The sequence below is a fragment of the Hemicordylus capensis genome, chromosome 10 (assembly GCF_027244095.1).
Source record: "Hemicordylus capensis ecotype Gifberg chromosome 10, rHemCap1.1.pri, whole genome shotgun sequence".
NCBI classification, from domain to species: Eukaryota; Metazoa; Chordata; class Lepidosauria; order Squamata; family Cordylidae; genus Hemicordylus; species Hemicordylus capensis.
This window is the reverse complement of record NC_069666.1, coordinates 8,630,990-8,650,698: the sequence shown is the minus strand read 5'-3', so window position 1 is coordinate 8,650,698 and position 19,709 is coordinate 8,630,990. Positions and strand designations below refer to the sequence as shown.

General features: G+C 49.9%; 1 protein-coding gene across 2 annotated transcripts in view; it reads right to left on the bottom strand.

Moving 5' to 3' along the window:
• FANCI (FA complementation group I) overlaps window positions 1–19,709 on the bottom strand; it is a 38,691-nt gene that overhangs the window by 4,670 nt on the left and 14,312 nt on the right. The window contains exons 15-35 of one of the 2 annotated variants that reach the window (XM_053272156.1): window positions 19,327–19,414; window positions 18,298–18,428; window positions 17,734–17,804; window positions 17,005–17,119; window positions 16,432–16,554; window positions 15,865–15,933; window positions 14,866–14,967; window positions 13,693–13,884; window positions 13,483–13,604; window positions 12,461–12,625; window positions 10,890–11,069; window positions 8,394–8,560; window positions 7,317–7,396; window positions 5,446–5,562; window positions 4,801–4,852; window positions 3,397–3,524; window positions 2,590–2,658; window positions 2,145–2,235; window positions 1,618–1,799; window positions 335–391; window positions 156–215 (exon numbers count right to left, since the gene is read on the bottom strand). In XM_053272156.1, coding sequence (XP_053128131.1) covers window positions 156–215; window positions 335–391; window positions 1,618–1,799; window positions 2,145–2,235; window positions 2,590–2,658; window positions 3,397–3,524; window positions 4,801–4,852; window positions 5,446–5,562; window positions 7,317–7,396; window positions 8,394–8,560; window positions 10,890–11,069; window positions 12,461–12,625; window positions 13,483–13,604; window positions 13,693–13,884; window positions 14,866–14,967; window positions 15,865–15,933; window positions 16,432–16,554; window positions 17,005–17,119; window positions 17,734–17,804; window positions 18,298–18,428; window positions 19,327–19,414 — 2,361 coding nt within the window. Of the gene's footprint in view, window positions 1–155; window positions 216–334; window positions 392–1,617; window positions 1,803–2,144; window positions 2,236–2,589; window positions 2,659–3,396; window positions 3,525–4,800; window positions 4,853–5,445; window positions 5,563–7,316; window positions 7,397–8,393; window positions 8,561–10,889; window positions 11,070–12,460; window positions 12,626–13,482; window positions 13,605–13,692; window positions 13,885–14,865; window positions 14,968–15,864; window positions 15,934–16,431; window positions 16,555–17,004; window positions 17,120–17,733; window positions 17,805–18,297; window positions 18,429–19,326; window positions 19,415–19,709 lie in introns of both variants that reach the window. The other variant, XM_053272155.1, reaches the window with a different exon arrangement.

Sequence of the window (19,709 nt, the reverse complement as noted above, 5' to 3'; positions counted from 1 at the left end):
TCTTCACCCAGCTTTGTCAAAGCATCCACACCCTCCTATGCAGCACTCCTGGGTTCACTGTGTGTGTGCAGAAGTTTCCTGCGTGGGAGACCTCTGCAGTTCTGGGGCTTGGCTATCTCTCCCATTGTGTTGGAAAATTCAACTCTTTGTCCTACCTGCACATAGGTGATGAAGCTATAACACTGTGGGGTCAGATGGGAACCCGAGAGTCGGACCTAGAGAGCGCAGAAGATGCCCCAGTTATTCCAACCATTGCCTTCCAAAATAAGGGGCAGAAAGACATCTGTAAAGGAGCTCTTAATGTTAGGCATTGCAAGAGGCAGATAACACTCACCAGCTTCTCCAGCCGCCCTGGAATCCCCCAGGTTGTGCTGCGACACACTTGGATATACTAGGAGAACAAGGCAAGGAGAGAGCGTGCGTGAGCAACAGGGACTCCTTGCTACAGGCCCTAAGTAGGAAGGAACATGGGACAGGCCTTCCAGCCCTGTTCGGATCTGCCTGCCGTTCCAGGCCTCAGAACTGTGCTGATGGCTGCTCAGCACGGTATCCTAAGGAACTTCAGAAGCATCGATTCCACTGCCAGCTTATTGCCATCCTTGCGATATCCAGCAGCCGGTGTCCTCCATGGGGACACACACCCTTGGCTTGGACTTTCTGTCCAGGCAGGGTTCAGTGAGCCGGTTCACTCCCAACTTTCACAAAAACGGTTTGGTTTAGGCCACCTTTTAAATCACATCACTACTACGAATATTGATGCAGCATGCCGCTTTTTGACAAGAGTTCCCAAAGCAGTTTACGTAGAGAAAGGAATATTAAATTTAGATGGCGAGCCCTTTGCAGACTCGCAATCTGAACAGAAACACAAGGCAGGCGCTAGCAATGGCCACTGGAGGGGATGCTGTGCTGGGGGTGGAGAGGGCCAGCTGCTCCCTCCTTGCTCAATAAAGAGAATCGCCACTTTAAAAAGGCGCCTCTCTGCTCAGTTAGCAGGGGCGAACAGCAGCAACTGATGAGATGAACAGCAGCAACTGGGGAGATTCAAGCTGCCGATGACGAAAGCGCCTTTCCTCCCGCTTTACAGCAGCTCCCTCTATATAGGCAACCACTGCTGTAGCTGTGAGCGGCTGAAGAGAGGGAGGGAGTGACAGCTCTGGGGTGAGGCTTCCTACCCACTTTCGGGGCTGTAACTGTGAGCAGGTTTCCGGAATGGGGCTATGGGTGTATATGTGCCTTTTAATGCTGCCCAAGTCACCAGTGGTTTTTAGGACTGCCTTCTACTCTTAGGTTGTGCCAGTTGTTTTTTGTAAGCTGCTACAACCTGTTGGCTGGCTTCAACATCGGATGCTGCCTTATACCGAGTCAGCCCAGTGGTCCTTTCCCCCCAGCGTAGGAGAGTATCCCTTTAAGTCCACTTGCTCCCAAGAGACAGTACAAATTAGGAGCAGGGGATATGTATATATGTCAGAAATAATTAAATGGTGGCATGGTCTTTCCAAGCCTCCAGCCATTCATGCTAACTGGGGCTTAGGGAAAGATTGGGATCCAACCTAGGAATGGCACTCTTCCCTCCACCCCGAGCGTTCATGTCTTTGGCCCCAAGTCGAGAGCACTCACGTATTTGACAAGGGAGGTGAGGATGGCATACAGCTTGCCAACGCTCCTGAGCAGAGAGTCCACACAACTCCCGGCAGGCAAGGCGGTCTGCACCAGCTCGTGGTAAGCGGTCAGCAGAGTCCCCATCTGAAGCATGGTGGCTTTCTCTAGGAGCTGGGTCTCGTTTGCTTCTTGGGAGGCATCTTCTGCAAAAAGGAAGGGGAGAAGCAATCTTGGAACAAACCCCTCCTATACAAAAAAGACTGCCTGGCTTCACGAGTGCCCCTGAGGGAGTGCGCCTTTTCCCAAAAACATTTGGGCCTAGTAAATATCTTTAGGGTTCCTTAGAGGTTGTCACTTCATTCCCTCCCTGGCAGCATCTCCAAGATAGGGCTGAGAGAGACTCCTGCCTGCCGCCTTGGAGAAGCCGCTGCCAGAATGCGTAGACAATGCTGAGCTAGATGGACCAAAAGGCTGACTCGGTATATTGGCGGCCGCCTATGTTCCGGGCTGGGGAGGGGCGGGGGCTGCTCCCTTTAAATTTTTACCTGCTGCCTCCGATCCCAAATGGTTCTTCATCTTATTGATCAGCCAATCTACCTCTTCAAGGATCTTCTCCGCTTGGCCCAAAACCAGCAACTGAGAGAGAGAGAGAGAGAGAGAGAGAGAGAGAATTATTTTTACATTTATATCCCGCTCATCCTCCAAGGAGCCCAGAGCGGTGTACTAGATACTTAGGTTTCTCCTCACAACAACCCTGTGAAGTAGGTTAGGCTGAGAGAGAAGTGACTGGCCCAGAGTCACCCAGCAAGTATCATGGCTGAATGGGAATTTGAACTCGGGTCTCCCCGGTCCTAGTCCAGCACTCTAACCACTACACGATGCTGGCCCGGCATGCCTTAAAAGCAGCTCCTTGTCCCACTCAGGTGCAGGACGACTTGCCGCCCCACGCACTGCTCTTGGAGCAAAGACCCAGTCGGCCATCAGACTCACACAAGCCGTAGGAGCAGCCGTCTTGGCGTTCACAAGAGCGAAATGGGACTGAGGCTCCACTTCCATGTCCTGTGGGGATCGAGAAAGAGAGGTGGGCAAATACTTCAACCCCCACACCCAGGAAGAGAGGAGTGGGGCTGGGGGTTCCCAAGGATGCAGCACAGGCATACTCCGGCTCTGGGTATGGCGCTGGGGCAGGCCCCAGGTCCAATCGCTGACATCTCCCAGCAGGGCTGGGAAAGACCCCGGCCTGAAACCCTGGAGAGATACCAGGGAGAGCTGGTCTTGTGGTCATGAGCAGGCTTTGTGCCCTTTGCTAAACAGAGTCTGCCCTGGTTTGTATTTGGATGGGAGGCTACATGTAAGCACTGTCTGCTGTAAGATATTCCCCTGAGGGGATGGGGCCATAGCTCAGTTGAAGAGCATTTGCAATCCCTGGCAGCAGCTTCTCCAAGGTTTCAGGCAGGAGTCTCTCGCCCAGCCCTACCTGGAGATGCTGCCAGGAAGTGAACCTGGGTCCTTCCGTGTACCAAGCAGGCGATCTGCCACTGAGCTACGGCCCTCTCCCTTCAAGAACTCTTCCCACATCAGATTATTCGCTTTGCATGCAGTGGGTCCCAGGTTCAATCCCTGGCAGCATCTCCAGGTGGGAGACTCCTGCCTGAAGCCTTGGAGAGCCACTGCCAGGCAGTGTCGACAATCCTGCTAGATGGCCCAAGGGTCCGGCTCAGCATAAAGCTGCTTCCTCTGCCCCCAACACCCCAGAGGCTGAGCTCAGTTCAAAAGAACAAAACGGGTCCCGCTCACCTCCTCTGTGTCCCCAAGCTGAGCATGGATATCCCGAGCGAGCTGACGCAACAAGCTGACGGGACTCTTGAGGAGGGCGTGCAGACTGAAGAGGAGGGCCAGCAGACCTCGGCAGCAGGGCGCATCTTCTGCAGGAAGGGGAAGCACAGCAGCCAAGCTCTGAAGACACCAGTAGGGCTCTACTGGATTGCACCAACGATCCACTGAGACCAGCATCTGGTCTTTTAACAGAGGGCCAGCCATTCGTCCAGAGCATGCGTAGGGGGTCAGAAGTATTCCCCAGGCTCATGGCCTCCTTCATGCACCTTTTTTTTGGTTTCAGGTCGAAATTTAGTTAGCCTTGCATCGGCGCTGGCGCTCTCTGCCCACCGCAGTTAGCCCAAATCGCAGCCTGCGGACTTGCTTCTAATCATGGCGGCAACTGCATTGTATCCCTTGGATTAGTAAACGTGCTCTCCCAGGAAGCATGTGGTCCTGCAGAGAACCACCCATCTACCGCCAGGGGAGCAAGCAGGATTATACATGCATGAGCCACATCATGATGTTTAGGGGGTCCCAGTTGACTACTGCTGCCACTACACCACTTTTTAACTAAAGCTCTCAAAGCAGGTTGCAGGGATAAATAAGATGGTTCCCCGTCCACAAAGGGCTCACAAACTGCAGCCACTGGAGGGATGCTATGCTGGGGTTGGATAGGGCCACTTGCTCTCTGCTTGCTAAATATAATATAGGGGAATCGCCGCTTTAAAGGGTGCCTCTGTCCAGTTAGCAGGGTCTTGCCTCACAGTTATTGATAGGTACTCTTCTTCTCCATGAATCCTGCCAAGTCCTTTTTTTGAACCCAGATGCTATCATCATCATCAATTCGTTTATTTATTAAGGTCCACAACCAGCCAGCAAGTACAATAATCAATAGTAACCAGCAATAAAAATACTCCAATACTAAATAATAATGAACTAGCTGGGCCAGGCAGAGAGCATCTTTCCTGCCTCGCCCACAAGCCTGTCCGTCGCCGCCAGTTTCCTCTCCCCCTGCTGGCAGCTTGCTCGCAAACTCTCGCGAGAGGTGCCACGCATGGGATTACTGACGGCTATGTCTTAGAGAAATAGAGAGAGAGAGAGAGAGAGAGAGAGAGAGAGAGAGAGAGAGAGAGAGAATACAGAATGATACTAAGACTACCAACCTACCACCAGAATAACACATGTACTACAAGGGTTAACCATTTGTTTTCTGATATTTTAAGAAGTGGCGCAAAATCTGGCCACATAGTAGGTAACTTGGGCATCGGGAGTCAGAAAGCAGGGAAATCTCGGCCAATGCCGAGACAATGGAGTTTGGAGTGGCTCCAAACTCCAGGATTCTAGTCAAGGGACGCTATCCCAAGTCTAGTCCAGAAGTCTTACCTAGGCTGGTTTCCTTGCAAATCTTGACCGTCCAAGACAACAGCTGTACAAACTATGAAGAAAAAGGAGACTTCTCATTATATCAGTCACAAAACTGCCTCAATAGAAGGCAGCTTCTTACCTTCAAACTTTGAAGGCCACTAGGCTGGTTCACACAATCTTTAATGGGGTAGGACACTTCAGGAGCTGTGCAGACAGTTTGCGATCGTGTGCTTGTAAAAAAACGGGCTGGGGGAGAGTGATCGTCTGTGAGGCTCCCGCTGGCTTGGAGAGTTTGTCCTCCGACCTTGTTAAAGAGCTGGGTAGGACTGAGCCCTCCTGCCCAGCAAGAGCCTTGCAGACAATCACTCCCCCACCCCGCTCCTACAATCACAAAATTGTATTTCAAACATGGGTAGGTGGCTTGTCCTCCCTATTAAAGATTGTGTGAGCCAAACTGTTTTCTCTCATGCTTCTTACCCATATAAGAGACAAAAAAGGAGTGTGTGTGGGAGGGGCACTCTCCACTGCAACCAAGATATTAGCTTCCTAATAGAGCTCTAAGTTTTATTTCCTGTACTCGAGAACTTGGCACTCTCTTTGAAATGTGTGGACTGCGACACCTTAGAGCCCGGTGAGAAACGTACAGCCTGCAGCAGCCAATACCTGCGGCGAGGAGGGCTCCAGCAGCTTGGAAAGCAGTGAGATGATGTTGATCAGCAAAAGGGCTTCCTTGCTATTGAAGTCGTTGTCTTGATTGCTGAGCTGGTTCACTAGTGACCTCTGAGAAGGGGGAAAGGAGGGCAGAATTCATGAGCCCATATGCCTGGCAAGGATTCAAGGATAACAAAGGACAAACCTCTTAACATGAAAGCAGCCCTACTCGATCAGGCCCAAGGGCCCTCTAGTCCAGCATCTTGTTTCCCACCAGATGCCTCTGAGAAGCCCACAGGCAAGAGATGAAGGCATGCTCCTTCTCCTGCTGTTGCTCCCCTGCAACTGGTATTCAGAGGAATCCTGCCTCTAAGCCTGGAAGTGGCCTATAGCCATCAAGACTAGAAGTCCGTGATAGACCTGTCCTCCAGGAATTGGTCGAAACCCCTTTTAAATCCATCCAAGCTGGTGGTCATCTCCAGGGGTGAAGAAATCTTGGCTCAGTTTTCTCAGCCAGACAAAATATTTTACTCGTCAAGCTATGTTTGTACATTGCTCATCAGGACTTTTTCCACTTGTCAGGCATCATTTTCTACTCGTCACAGACCAGTAGACGAGTGGATTTTTGCAGCCCTGGTCATCACCACATCCCATGGCAGAGAACTCCAAAGATTCCCACAATTCCCAGCCAAAAGCCATTGCAGCAGAGGTTCCCAACATCTGGGAACCTCTGCTATAGGGAGTTGTAACAGATCACAGCCTTTGTCTCAGAGCCGCTCATGTGAGGGGGGAAAAAAAGTTGACTCAACCCTGGTGAGCTGCCTAGCTAGACCTCCCCTAAAACTAATCTATATTCCCGGTAGAATTAAAATGCTGCCACCATCACCCCTCTTATCGACAGAGCTTGAACCTCCCTGGGCTCAGGGTGGAATCCCAGGGAAAACTTTCTTTATTTTGCTGTTGGATGAATACAAAAACCTTCCATGTGTAGGCTTACACATGATGAGAAAACCAATAGCTGCTGAGTGCTTGAGGACACTTTTGCACCAGAGAAATCTTCCTTCCACCCCCCACCTTTTCCTGAGTTAAAAACCAACTCTGAGAGGCTTGTAAAAAGAAAAAAAATCAAAAGACCTCAGAGTTTTATTCAATTACTACAGGCTGCTTCCGTCTAAGGCTTCTAGCTTTCTTAGATACACTCAAAAATACTTAGTAGGTTACAAAAATAGGTTGTCTTAGGCACACTTAGATGTTTATAGAGACTTTTGCAACACCCTAGATGGGTGGGCTAGTGTTTCTTATTTTAATTATGTTACAGGTAAGCAATAATAGAACAGTATCAGGAATATGCAAAAGCACACACATACAAAGAAATATAAGTACCTAACACAGTCTGACTAAGACTGTTCCCTATGCCGAATTCCCTTTTCCTTGAACTCACCCAATTCCTGATGAGAATCAAGCTTCTTGCAATCCTTTCTTTCAAGGATCTACAGAGTTATTCCATGAGAGAAACCTCCATGCTGGCTTTGACCATGAGAGAGCAAAAACTCCATTGCTTCTCACTAAGCCTTTCCACACGAGCTTCTCTCCAACAAAGACCGCCTTTCTTGTTCTTAGAATTCCCAGCAACCACTCTTTATGTCCCACCCACCTGGTGTACTGATTGGCTGCCCTGGGGTTCACCAGGATGTCAGTCGAGACAAGGGTTCACTCCCTGTTAACTCTTTAGAGGGAGGGGAGGCTGATCACTACAGGAGTACTGCTTGGTGTGCTTGTATTTGAAAAAGAGAGGAGACAGACCGAAAAAGGAAGCAAAGAGCAAAGGCCAAGAGCCGATTTCTTCAAGCCTCTGGCATCAAGGTCACCTTTCAGTAGCTCACCTGAAACTGTCGGATCTGGAAGGAGGTTTTCTCAGCAACGTTTATATCCACCTCTTCTCCTGCATCTTCATTGGCAGTATCTAGCAGAAGGAATGAAATAGAAAGCAACAAGGTAAACACCTTGTTTGGGAGAGAGGATGGATTGCAGCAGAAGAAAAACACACAAACACACATGTATACAGGGACTTGTGAATTAAAAAGGCGGTGGTCTGAGTGTGTTTGGTGGGGGGCGGTAATTAGGGCTGTGGGCAGAAGAAAAAATAATCTGCAAAATAGAGGTAGATTTGATTTCTCAGCAGGATGCTCTTGGCTGCATTATGCCACCGCCAATTACATAGGAAGCTGCCTTATTCTGAGTCAGACCACTGGCCTGTCTAGCTCAGTATTGTCTACACAGACTGGCAGCAGCCTCTCCAAAATTGGAAGGCAGGAGTCTCTCTCAGCCCTATCTGGTGATGCCAGGGAGGGAAGCTGGAACTTTCTGCATGCAAGCACACAGGTGCTCTTCCCAGAGAGGCCCCATCCCCTGTGGGGAATATCTTACAGTGCTCACACATGTAGTCTCTCATTCAAATGCAAACCAGGGCAGACCTTGCTTAGCAGAGGGGACAATGCATGCTTGCTACCACAACACCAGTTCTGCTCCAGAACCCAGGACTTTCTGCATGCAAGCAAGCAGATGCTCTTCCACTGAGCTACGGCCCCTTCTCTGAAGAGGAATAGCTTACCATGCTCACATGTAGTCACCCATCCAAATGCAAACAGAAGCAGACCCTGCTTAACAAGAGGCAATTCATGCTTGCTACCAAAGACCACCAGCACCAGTCCGTTTGTACAAAGTTTTCCTTGTCCAGAGCTAGTTGTAGAAATGTTCCTTGTCAATGAGCTAGCTGACGTTGCTGGTCAAAGGCTACCTGGGACCTAAGTCCAAACGCTCCGTTCCAGGGGTCCTCAAATTTGGGTCCGCAGAGCTGGCTCGATTGCCATTCCCTTCCCATTGCCCCCAGCCACAATGGCCTTGGTCTCATGTCAGAAACGCACGCTACTAACGGAAATACAGGACACCACACTGCCTACCCAGCGCTTGCAGGAACTGGGGGATTTTCGCCCGATAAAGGTGCTGCACGGTGTTAAAGATCCGTAGCAAACCCTCCAAGCACAGCAGCGAGATGCTCTTGCCCTTCTCCTTCTTCCCCAGTTCTTCGGCTGCAGTCGGGATCGAGGTATATCTCCACAGCAGGACTCTATGTTGGAAAAAGAAAAAAGCCAGCAGGGTAGAGGTTACCAGGGGCCCAGGAGTCCAGCAGAGTGGATGGCTGAATGAGATAACTTAGGAACAACCAGCCCATTTACCAATTACATAGGAAGAGGCTGGGAGAGAGGATGGATTGCAGCAGAAGAAAAGGCACATGTATATAGGTACTTGTGGATTTGAAAGGCAGTGGTCTGTATGGGGGGGAGGAATCAGGGCTGTGGGGAGAAGAAAAGGGTAATCTGCAAAAGGGATATCGATCTGGTTTCTCAGCAGGATGCTCTTGGCTGCATTATGCCACCACCAATTACATAGGAAGCTGCCTTATCCTGAGTCAGACCACTGGTCCATTTAGCTCAGTATTGTCTGCACAAACTGGCAGCAGATTGTCCATGGAGGAGAGGTCTATCATTGGCTACTAGTCGGAGGGATATAGGCCACCTCCAGCCTCAAAGGCAGGATGCCTCTCAATACCAGTTGCAGGGGAGTAACAGCAGGAGGGAGGGCATGCCCTCAACTCCTGCCTGTAGGCTTCCAGCGGCATCTGGTGGGCCACTGTGCAAAACAGCATGCTGGACTAGATGGGAATTCTTGGGCCTGATCCAGCAGGGCTGTTCTTATGTTCTTACGGTTGCAGGCAGGCGTCTCTCTCAGCCCTATCCTGGAGATGCTGCCAGGGAGGGAACTTGGGACCTTCTGCATGCAAGCAGGCAGGGGCTCTTCCACTGAGCTATGGCCTCATCCCCTAAGGGGACTACCTTACAGTGCTCACATGTAGTCTTCCATTCAAATGCAAACTGGGGCAGACCCCACCTAGCACCACCACACTAGATTCTCTCTCCATTCTGGTAAATACGCTTGGGAGTATTTGGGCCCAAGGTTCAGACTAGCTTCTTTCCGGCATGTTCTTGTCGCTCAGTTCATACAGATCAGGCCTTGTGACCCAAGGCTTGCATAGCAGCTCACCAAAGATTTCCTAGATTTATTTTTTTGCTGCCTGCTGGTGACTGCAAGACAAAAGGGGTTGTCAGGCACCTGACAGGCAGCCATGTGTGGTTAGAGGTGGGCAGGATGTAATCCACCAAGCCAAAAGACAGCCAACTCGCCAGATACTGGGACCTGCCAGGTGCTCAGTGACCCTTCTGCTTTTTGCAGTCCCAGGTAGGCAGCAAACACAGGAGATGTATCAAGTTCAAATTGGGCCACTGCACAAGGTCAATGAAGTGCCTCCTGTTTAATAAGTCACCAACAATGAAGGGCTGTCCTAGGGCAAGTCCTTTCCCCCAGCTGAGGTTTCCTCAGTCTTCAGTGGCACGAGGAGATCCCACTTGCCTGCTATGGCTCCTGGATAAGGAATCCAGATGTTAACAGAGGTCCCTCCATTTGCTGAACGGCTTGGGGCTGTTGCTATTTGCCTTAACTGCTATGGATGTCTGCTGCTGAGTTGTCTCAAAGAGCTGGAGAGACAATTTGCTGCGTGTCCAGCACTGTTCTCTCTAAGGTTTTTTCATCTGTGTGCGGAACGAGTTTTGTTCTGGGTGGCAGTATCAAGGCAGTGTGTGTGCACCTGCATTCAGAGTGGGGCCTTCCTGATTCAACCTGAGCAGGATCTAAAATTAACTGATCAGACATTTAAAAAAAACCCTGTGAGCATGCGCATGTGCACACACCTTAGGCGAAACACTGGTGTCCAGCACTAATCCAGAAGAGAGGAGGTGGTTCCAAAAACAAACAACCACCACCACCCAAAAGGTGAACCACAAACTAGATCCTCAATCAAAAACCAAAATGCAAAAAAAGATATAGAAAGAAATCTGTATTGTTACTGTAAGCAACTGCAAATATGGACCATGGCCAATACATACACGTAAAATAGACATATGATGAGCTTTCAGGATAGCAACTCATTTTCATACTTTATCAAATGTATCAAGTATGGAATGTTTATGTCAATAGACCAACTCAAAAATACAAACATAGAGGATAGCTGAAGCAGAAAGTGACCACATGGGTCCATAATTCCAAAATGGAGGATACAGAGGGCTAGATTTTGTAGCCTAATGATAAAATTTTATTTAAATTGGGCGGGGGGGCGGGCGGGCGGTGGAATTAATTAAATCCCCGGAAAGATGTTTCCAGACTAATCTCCAACTCCCCCGCTAAAGATGAACGGTTGACCAAAACCAACCCAATCACTCCTGTGACAAGCTTTGAGCATCCAGCACTAGCTCCCCTACCTTTCAGTCCTCTTCCCTAGGTTTGCAAGTACCCTTTGCGAGCACCACCCCCAAACCTCTGGGTCACCGACTACTCAAACCCACCGGGTGATCTTGCAGAGGCTCTGAAACATCTTCTCTTGGCTCTGCCCATCGGGCCCGTCCGTCTGCCCCGTCTCCTCCAGCTGCTGCACCTTCTGCAGTGCCACACTGACGGAGTAGCGCATGAACTCGCTGCTGGAGCGCAAGACAGCCAGGCTCTCCTCATGGCTCTGGGAACAGTCCCTAAGGAGTCAGAACAGACAGACGTGAGAGCACCGGTAACACTGCGTCACAGAGTTGTGTGGATTCCCCCCACCCACCCACACACACAGAGCTGGCCTTGTGGTAGCAAACATGAATGGTCCCCTTTTCTAAGCAGGGCCCACCCTGATTTGCATTTGAATGGGAGACTACATGAGTAGCACTTAGGGGATGGGGCTGCCCTGGGGAGAGCACCTGCAAACTTCCATGTTCCCTCCCTGGCAGCATCTCCAAGAGAGGACTGAGAGAGATTCCTGCCTGCAACCTTGGAGAAACCACTGCCAGTCTGTGTAGACAATCCTGAGTTAGATGGACCAATGGTCTGACTCAGTAGAAGGCAGCTCTCCAGGTTCCAATGTGTGTGTATGTTCATGTGCGTGTGTACATACGTACATACGTACACACACACACACACACACACACAGAGTCAATATCTGGAGAACTGTTACACTAGATAACGAATAGGGGTGTACACAGATGTTTTGTGCCCAACTGGTTTGCCTCAAACTGGGGCCGGTTATGGGGCTTGATGGCGGACCAAACTGGGGGCGGTTCAGTCTGTGATCGAACTGAACCAGGCCCGTTCTGGCCAACCGGTTCAGCACAACAAGGGGGAGGCCGGGCAGGGGCAGCGGGAGGGAGTAAGGTTCTTAAGCAGCTGCTGGGGGCTGGGTAATGGAGGGAAGGAGTGTATTTGGGGCTGCAGAGAGGGCAAGCAGCGGTGAGTGGCGGGGGACAGGGAAAGACCTCTCTCACCAGCCCTGCCCGACCTCCCCTTACCCAAGAAAGGCTGCCCCGCCCTCTTTACTTGTAAAAGGGAATCCTCACCAGATTCTTCTTTACAAGTATATCCCCCTGAACCAGTTCGAGCCAGTCCAGGTCGTCAGTTCGAATCAGTTTCAGATTCCTGCTCAGCCATAAAGCTCACTGGGTGATTTGGGACAGTCAGGGGCGTAACTACTATTAGGCAAGGGGAGGCGGCTGCCTGGGGGCCCCCACGCCTCGAGGGCCCCCCCAGAGGCAAGTTAATATATAGTCATGTGAAAAGTGTGTGTGTGTGTGTGTGTGTGTGTGTGTGTGTGTGTGTGTGTGTGTGCGCGAGGGGGCCCATTTTAAAATTTTGTCTCTGGGCCCACTCCAGCCTTGTTACGCCCCTGGGGACAGTCACTATATCTCATCCTAACCTAATCCCCAACGCCTTTGGGAGGATAAGGGACGGGGTCGGGAGGTATGTCATCTGAGCATCTTAGAGCAAGAGCGAGATAAGAGTGCAATATAACCCAAAGGAATAGGTTAGAATTCCAGGGGGGGTGGGGTGTCATCCCAGAACTTATGAACTCAATCCAAGCACTTCCCCCAGGAGGGCTCCATACCTGAAGAGACTCGTGAGCAGAGTGGCGACAAAGCCCATGGAAAGGAAGCTTCGTGCAAGTTTATTTGCAGACGGGGGCTTGTTCTTTCCGGCTTTCTCTTTCAGGATTTCAGAGAGCTTGGTGTAACACTTGAACAGACCCAGGACATCTTCAGACTTGCTCTTGCTGCAACAGGACATGCAGAGGAGGAAGAAGACAGACATCCAAAGAGATCAAAATGCTACATGTCTCTCTGCCCAAGGAATGTGCATTGAATTATTATTACAGATGATGTGCCTAAATGTGCTATAACTAGACATGACACAATTCTTGCTGTCAAGGTTATAATCTAAGGACAGATCCAACACATTATGGAGAAGAGGAAAGGAATAAAAGAGTGGGAGTGGGAGGAAAGTCCATCTGGGAAAGCCACAGTGAATCACTGCCGTCAGAGGGGCTCTTTCTCCTCCTCAAACAGAACGGCTACCTGCTCTCCCTCTGTAGGGCAGTCATTATAATTGGGGAATTGGCCACACTCCAGAACGAGAGGGGGGGGCAGTCCTACCCAGCTAGGCCTTCACTTACAATCAGTCTCCCCACCTCTGACCTTGCTTTTATCTAACACCCAATTGGAAGCTGGAAGTGTGACCACCTCCCTAATAAGGGTAGGAGGTTTCTACCTCCTTGTCCTACCCAGCTAACGGTCGTGAGAACAGCCCTAACATCTAAGGCCAGGGGTAGTGTGTGTAGTTAATTAACATGCCATTATTTCCCAAGTAAGATGTCATGTTTTAAAACGATGTTTTGCCCAATATTGAAGCATGAACTATGAGACAGAGAGAAGAAAATGGCAAAACAGCATCCCCCAAGCAGAAGAGGTGTGAAGCTCAAGGGCACCACCCAATGTTCCACTTTGTTTGCTGCCAATGCTATGCTCTTACTTGCAGGGCGTCTCTCTACCATCAGCAGCTTGAGGATATGAAGTCTTCCTAAGCATTGCTAGGGGCACGCAGACTGCTGGTGAGCAGAATCCCACTCCTTACCTGAAGTTCCCTGTGCTGAAGTTGTACTCGATCAGGACCTCACAGACACCCATCACTAGGATGGCGTAGATGTTGTTCTTCAGGCCCACGCCGGTAGATTGAGAGAAGTCTGCTGACTTATCCTGGGCGCCAAAAGCAAATGAGTCAAAACCGCCCCTCCGAGCCCCTCACAACAGACCCATCTCCTTCCCACTTCCATGCCCAAGTTACCAGTTCAAAGTCTTCCAGTTCGCTCTTGATCATTCGCTGCGTGATGGACTCCAGCATTTCACCCAAGTCCTGCTGGAAGCCCCCATCGCCGCTGTCGTCACCGTCGTCCTCTTCTTCTGCAGCCTGTCGGCGCAGGGCTAAGGTGCTTCTGTGCCAGGCCAGGCAATGCTGGATGCAGCAGAGCAGGTGAGCCTGAAGGAAATCATGGCCTCAGCTGTCAATGCAAGATGTTCAGTGCACATCTTGGCAGCCGCTAGCAAGCTTATCGCCACTTCCAAGCCAGTATCGTCCACAATACTTCTCAGACAATGTGTCGGTGTTGCCTCAGAATCACTGGACAATGTCCAGATTGTCTCCTGAAAAAAGTGGGAGGTTCTGCAGCAAAGGGATCGGACGGACCGCAGGATAAGGAGGCAGCAAACTGGGTTGCTGCTGAAAGCAACGGACTTTATTGAAGTTCTCCATACAGGTGTGCAGCATCAGCTTGCCACTATCAGTTGCACCCCGAGCATCTCACTATGCGTTGCTGACACAGTTGCTCATCCAGAGCTTTGCTGCTTTGGGGGAGGGTGGGGAGACCCTCCCTTTGCCTAGATGGAGGATCTCTGCCCATTCAAGTTGGCCGTCCCTTCGTTGCTGCTGCCGCCCTCACACACAGCCCAAACTCTCGTTGGAGCTGTTTCATGGGGTTGGCAGCTGGAGGGAAGGGACCCATCCCGGCCCGATACAGGCAGACTAATCACCCCTGTTCCTGAGTCTCCCGCCATGGCTCTCCACCCACCAGGTGTGCCAAGGTTGCTCCTGTTGTTTCTGAGCTTCTCTTGGGTCCTAACGGGTCTTCTGCTGCTGGCTGTTCCCTTGCTGGCAGGGGGCTCACAGATATGTGAACCCACACAATTCTGTCAAGCTAACATCCTGTGAAACTACTCACTTGGATGAACATGCACACTCCTTTATTGAACAGGTGGACATTGTTTGCTATGCGTGAAACTATTGGTTTCATGACAAGGTCCAGCCATACATCTTTCTCTATACTGCAAATGATTTTTGGCTTCTTCAACATGTATGATACTTATGAATAAATCATTTTTTTTTTTAACAGGAGAGAGAATGAGAGCGAGAATGAGAATGAGAGAGAACGCTCTGTTATGTCTGTGTGCATCTCTCACTTACCAGTGGTTCCTGAAGGAAGATTTGGTCTCTCTGAGCCAGGATGCATCCTTCTAGTTTTAACGGCGGCAGCAGGTCTGGTTCTGGTTCGTAGTATCGCTTTATCTGCCGTCAGGAAAAACATTCAGGACATCACAAGAAGTGGGTATTAGCCCATTTGACCGTGAGGCAGTAGAACAGGGGCACACAACTCCAACGCCCCCCCCTCGGCCAGAACCAACCACAGCTTGCTGTGCAGGGGCTGAAGTCCATTTTCAGCACGCTAATCATTACGCTGAAATACATTATCATAAATATTCATGAAAGTGAGGGGGCAGAGGGTTGGCGTGTGGGGTGGGGGGAGGTTGAGTGGAAAGAGGGGGTGGTGTCAGTAGGCTCTGGCCCAAGGTTGGGGGACATTCAGCCTCAAGTGGCCAACTGCATTGAGCCATTGCTGCTCATCAACCGCTGAGAGCTCTTCATGGCTTCTGCAGTTGCTGCAGGATATTCCTACCAGCGGGCCAGCAAAAAAAAAAAAAAAGTCACCTTGGGCCAGATCCAGCCCCCAAGTCTTATGTTTGTGTAGAAATATAGGGGAAGAAGTGGCAATACGTCAATTAAAATTATAATCACACTCTCGGGTTTGGATCCTGGTTTATTTTTGAAGCCTGGCTACCACATGCTAGGAATACTCAGTTCAGACAGAATGAGCAAGCCTGGCTTGTTCTTAACCGGAAGGAGAATTCTTCCAACTCTTGCATGCAGAGAGGGGAGCACATATGCCCCCAAGGCTCAGGGATGATGCCCAAAGCCAGACTTTTAAGCCTGGCTCGGCATTCCGTCTGAACCTGCCCGTAGTTTCACAGTAATGGTTAGCTAATTCATAGTTAGTTCATTATAATCAAGTCTGAGGTTTTTTTGTTCTAATAAAGTCCATATTTTGACCAGTCAAATACAGTCAAAGTATTATTCGTCATGTGTGATCCGAGTCTGTGTGATTTGGGCTTGCTGTTGCTCCTGTACCTGAGATAGCAGCATCTCCAGAACAGAGTTACTCAGCTGAGAGTTTCTGCGCAGGACATCATAAAAACCCTACAAGAGGAGGAAAGATAAATATCAACACTGAGAAAAAAAGACAGCCTAGGAATGCTTCTTTCTGTGGTTCTCTTGGAAAAGCCAAGGATGTTGCCCCTGCTGCATAACCCAACCTGTGAGAGGTGGGAACCAAGAACTAATCCGTACATGACAGACAAAGCACTGAGCCTTATAACCAAACCAGTCCCATCACGTGGCTCAAGGCTACCAGCAGAGGTGGGCAAGCCTGGACAATCAGAGCACTGCAGGAAGTCCTCGACTTAAGACGCTCTGAATCAAACAAGTGTGTCATAAGTCTGAGGACTTCCTGCACAGCCATTAGAACTCCTAACGTGTGAATGCTTTTCCCAATAGGAGCTGAACTAAAAAGATCAGGAAACTCCTTTCCCAAAGGCCAGAGGATGCAAACAGTGTGAATGTGCTCTTGGGCAAAAGGCGAGTTTATATAAGTAGCAAAGAGATTGTGTGAAAGGACACTGAGGGAATCCTCCTTACCTCGTACAACATGAGCCTGACATCAGCCTGCTGGCTTAAGCATCGTCTCAGGCTGCCCAGGATTTCCAGGCAGAAGGCCTCGTTAGCTGCCGAGTTATAGCGGGCATGAACGTCCACCTGGATCTGGAAGGCAGGAACAGAGTCATGCAGAAGCACTTCATGTTTATGGTGACTAAGGCCACAGTCTTACGCATGGTGGCTGGGCAACAAGCCCCACTGAACACAGTGGGACTTCCTTCTAAAGAAGCCAATGCACAAGCAGGCATTTTGCAATTCAGCCCACTCAGCCTGGCCCCAAGGAAGCCTAGTTTGCAATATACAGCTCAATTCCCCCTAGCAGAGCAACTGGGCATCAATACGGACTTTCCTCTGGGCAGAAAAAAAAAGATACGTTACTTTACAAACAAGCAATGAGCAACAGATCGAAATAGGAAGCAAAGAACAGCTACAAAAGGTGCCAACCAGTGTTCCCTGTAACAGAGACTACAACACCCAGCATCCCAGCTGCAATGGCTTTTGGCTGGGGATGGTGGAGTTACAGGGAACACCGGTGCCAACAGATGCCTCACGTACCTGACTTGCGCCAATCGCCTGGCTGCACTGGGAGGAGGTCAAACTGCCCAGAACCTTAAAATTCTTCAAGAGGAGCAAAAAGCCAGCCACCGCCGACTTACGGGCATCCAGCTGCCTGCGATGGGGAGAGAAAGGAGGTCAGAGGGAAGCTGCAGCTGCACAACTCCTCCACATCACAGACTAAGTGTATTGAAAGCAGCGAAGAAAGTTCAGTAAGGGTTTATAAACACGGCAGATAATAAAAGACAAAATAATCAAAACTGGAATAGCAATAGAGCCTCTGCTCACAGTAAGATAGGAAGCTGCCTTATTCCGAGTCAGACCCTTGGTCCATCTAGTTCAGCATCGTGTTCACGGACTGGCAGCGGCTCTCCAGGGCTTCAGGCAGAAGTCTTTCCCAGGCCTACCTGGAGATGCTGCCAGAGATCGAACCATGCAAAGCAAATGTTCTCCCAATGAGCTATGGCCTCATTCCTAACCAAGAGGAAAAGCTCTTTGGTCCCCCCACCCGCCACCCACTCTACATGGCTGGCCCTAGATCAGCCCTAAAACAATTGTGAACTGCCCCAATATTTGGATGGACAATCTATAAAAGAAATGAAGTAAACATCCACCTCTCCAATTTCATGGCACTTCTACTTCTACTGCAAGTTAAACCACCAACAAAAATTCCACTGAACTACAGAGAGGTGCGGCCATTCCGAAAAAGTTTTAAGAACAGCAACTCACCCAGAAAACATTGATTTACGAAGAACAAGGATCAGGGAGTCCCTCATGGACATGCTGATTTTGAGTAGGGGCTAGAAGGGGGAAAAACAGGAGGCATTGGACTGGCGCCCTTCAGCACAGCACCTCTAAAGCATTCAGCCCCATAAGGAGACAGTCATGGAGGATATTCGCACAATCAGTGGAAAGCAGGCCAAAGGAGTTTAGCCCGCTTTCCACGGATCGTGGGAACCAAGCGGGTGACGTGCTTAAATACTCCTCCCCTTAGCCCAGGTTAGCGGAGCGAGTGCCGATTGTGTGCTGACTCCGCAACGCGGCAACACATGAGGAGAACCGGGCTTGGGGGTCTCTCCGGCATGCCCCCTGCACTTGCGTGGGGCATCCTGGAACTTCCAGGGGTCATGTGGCCCCCAGTCCCTGCGGCCCCCGCCGGCGGGCCAGCCCTAAGTGTTCCTGAACTAGGAATACTGACAGATTGGGTTTTTCAAACTAGCTGAAGCAATAGAATTGGTACTGATTCCAGAAAGTGGGCGCTTTCCTGCCCACAGCCCCATCAAAATGCATTACCTGCACCGCCTTAAGCAGCCCTTGAACGGTGTCAAGAGGCAGGAATGACAAGTGATCAAAGGCCTCGGTGACTTTGGAGGAAGAGCTCTGAAGGGCCAGCGGGGCGGACAGGATAATGCTGGACAACAAATCTGAAAGAGAAGATATAACAAGAAGAGCTGCAGCCTCCAAGGAGACGAGAGGAAAAGGAGGAGCCAATATCAGGACTGTGAGCTGGGGAGGGAGGAGATCTGTTCGACAGGAACCATCCCCCCAGTTATGAATCCAGTATGGCGTAGTGGTTAGAGTGTTGGACCAGGACTGGGGAGACCGAGTTCAAATCCCCATTCAGTCACGAAACTCCCTGGGTGACTCTGGGCCAGTCACTTCTCTCTCATTCTAGCCTGCCTCACAGGGTTGTTGTGAGGAGGAACATAAGCATGTCCACTGCTCTGGACTCCTTGGAGGAAGAATGGGATATAAATGTCAAAATAAATAAAAATGAATACACCCCTGCAAAAAAGCACGGAACAGTGAAAATGAAGGGGACAGAAAATTGGCTTCTCCTGTTATTAGCAATAGCAATAGCACTTACATTTACATACCGCTTTATAGCCGGAGCTCTCTAAGCGGTTTACAATGATTTAGCATATTGCCCCCAACATTCTGGGTACTCATGAACTTCCAATTCATGGTAGCTAGAGAGCAAGGGCCCCAGACCCAGATTAGAACAGGGATTCTGAACAGATCAGAAGAGGGGATCTCAAAGTTGGCGCACCAGATGTTACACTTCAACTCCCATCATACTGAACCACAATAGCCTTCAACTAGGGGACCCAGTTTTAAGAACCCCTGTATTAAAAGCAGTAAGTTGTCAGTACTGTAGGTGATTACTACTTCTCATGAGTAGGCACTGGTTTTGGAAGGAGGAGGAATTCTCATTTGTCTGCAAGGGAGAGCAAAAGGAAATGAAAAAGGTGTTTTACTGGACTCTGCAGACTCGAGCGAGTTCTAGCAAGAGTGTTTCCCCTTTGCTCATTTCATAGTTACCTATGAAGTGGCTGATGGGGGAACTGGCATTTGTGATGACTCTGTTCAGGAGCTGCTCCAGGATTTCACTTCTGATCAGCTCGTGGACCTGGAAGGAGACCAGACCAAACACAAAAACCCAGCATTATTTTGTCTGTGTAATTTCAGGAGGGGTGTGTGTCTGTGTGTGTGTGTGTGTTGTGCACGCATACAGGCCAACATTTGAGGTTGTGCCAGGCTTGCAGAAGGTCTCCTAGCCCATAATTTACTCCAGAACTACTGTGCATACATGACCAACTTTTGCAGGAGCAACAAAATAGGACACTTTTCAAAACAAGGATGTAGGGCAGACCAATAGTAGCTGGGATCTACTCTGTAAAGCAGTTTGAAACAGAAAATACTGA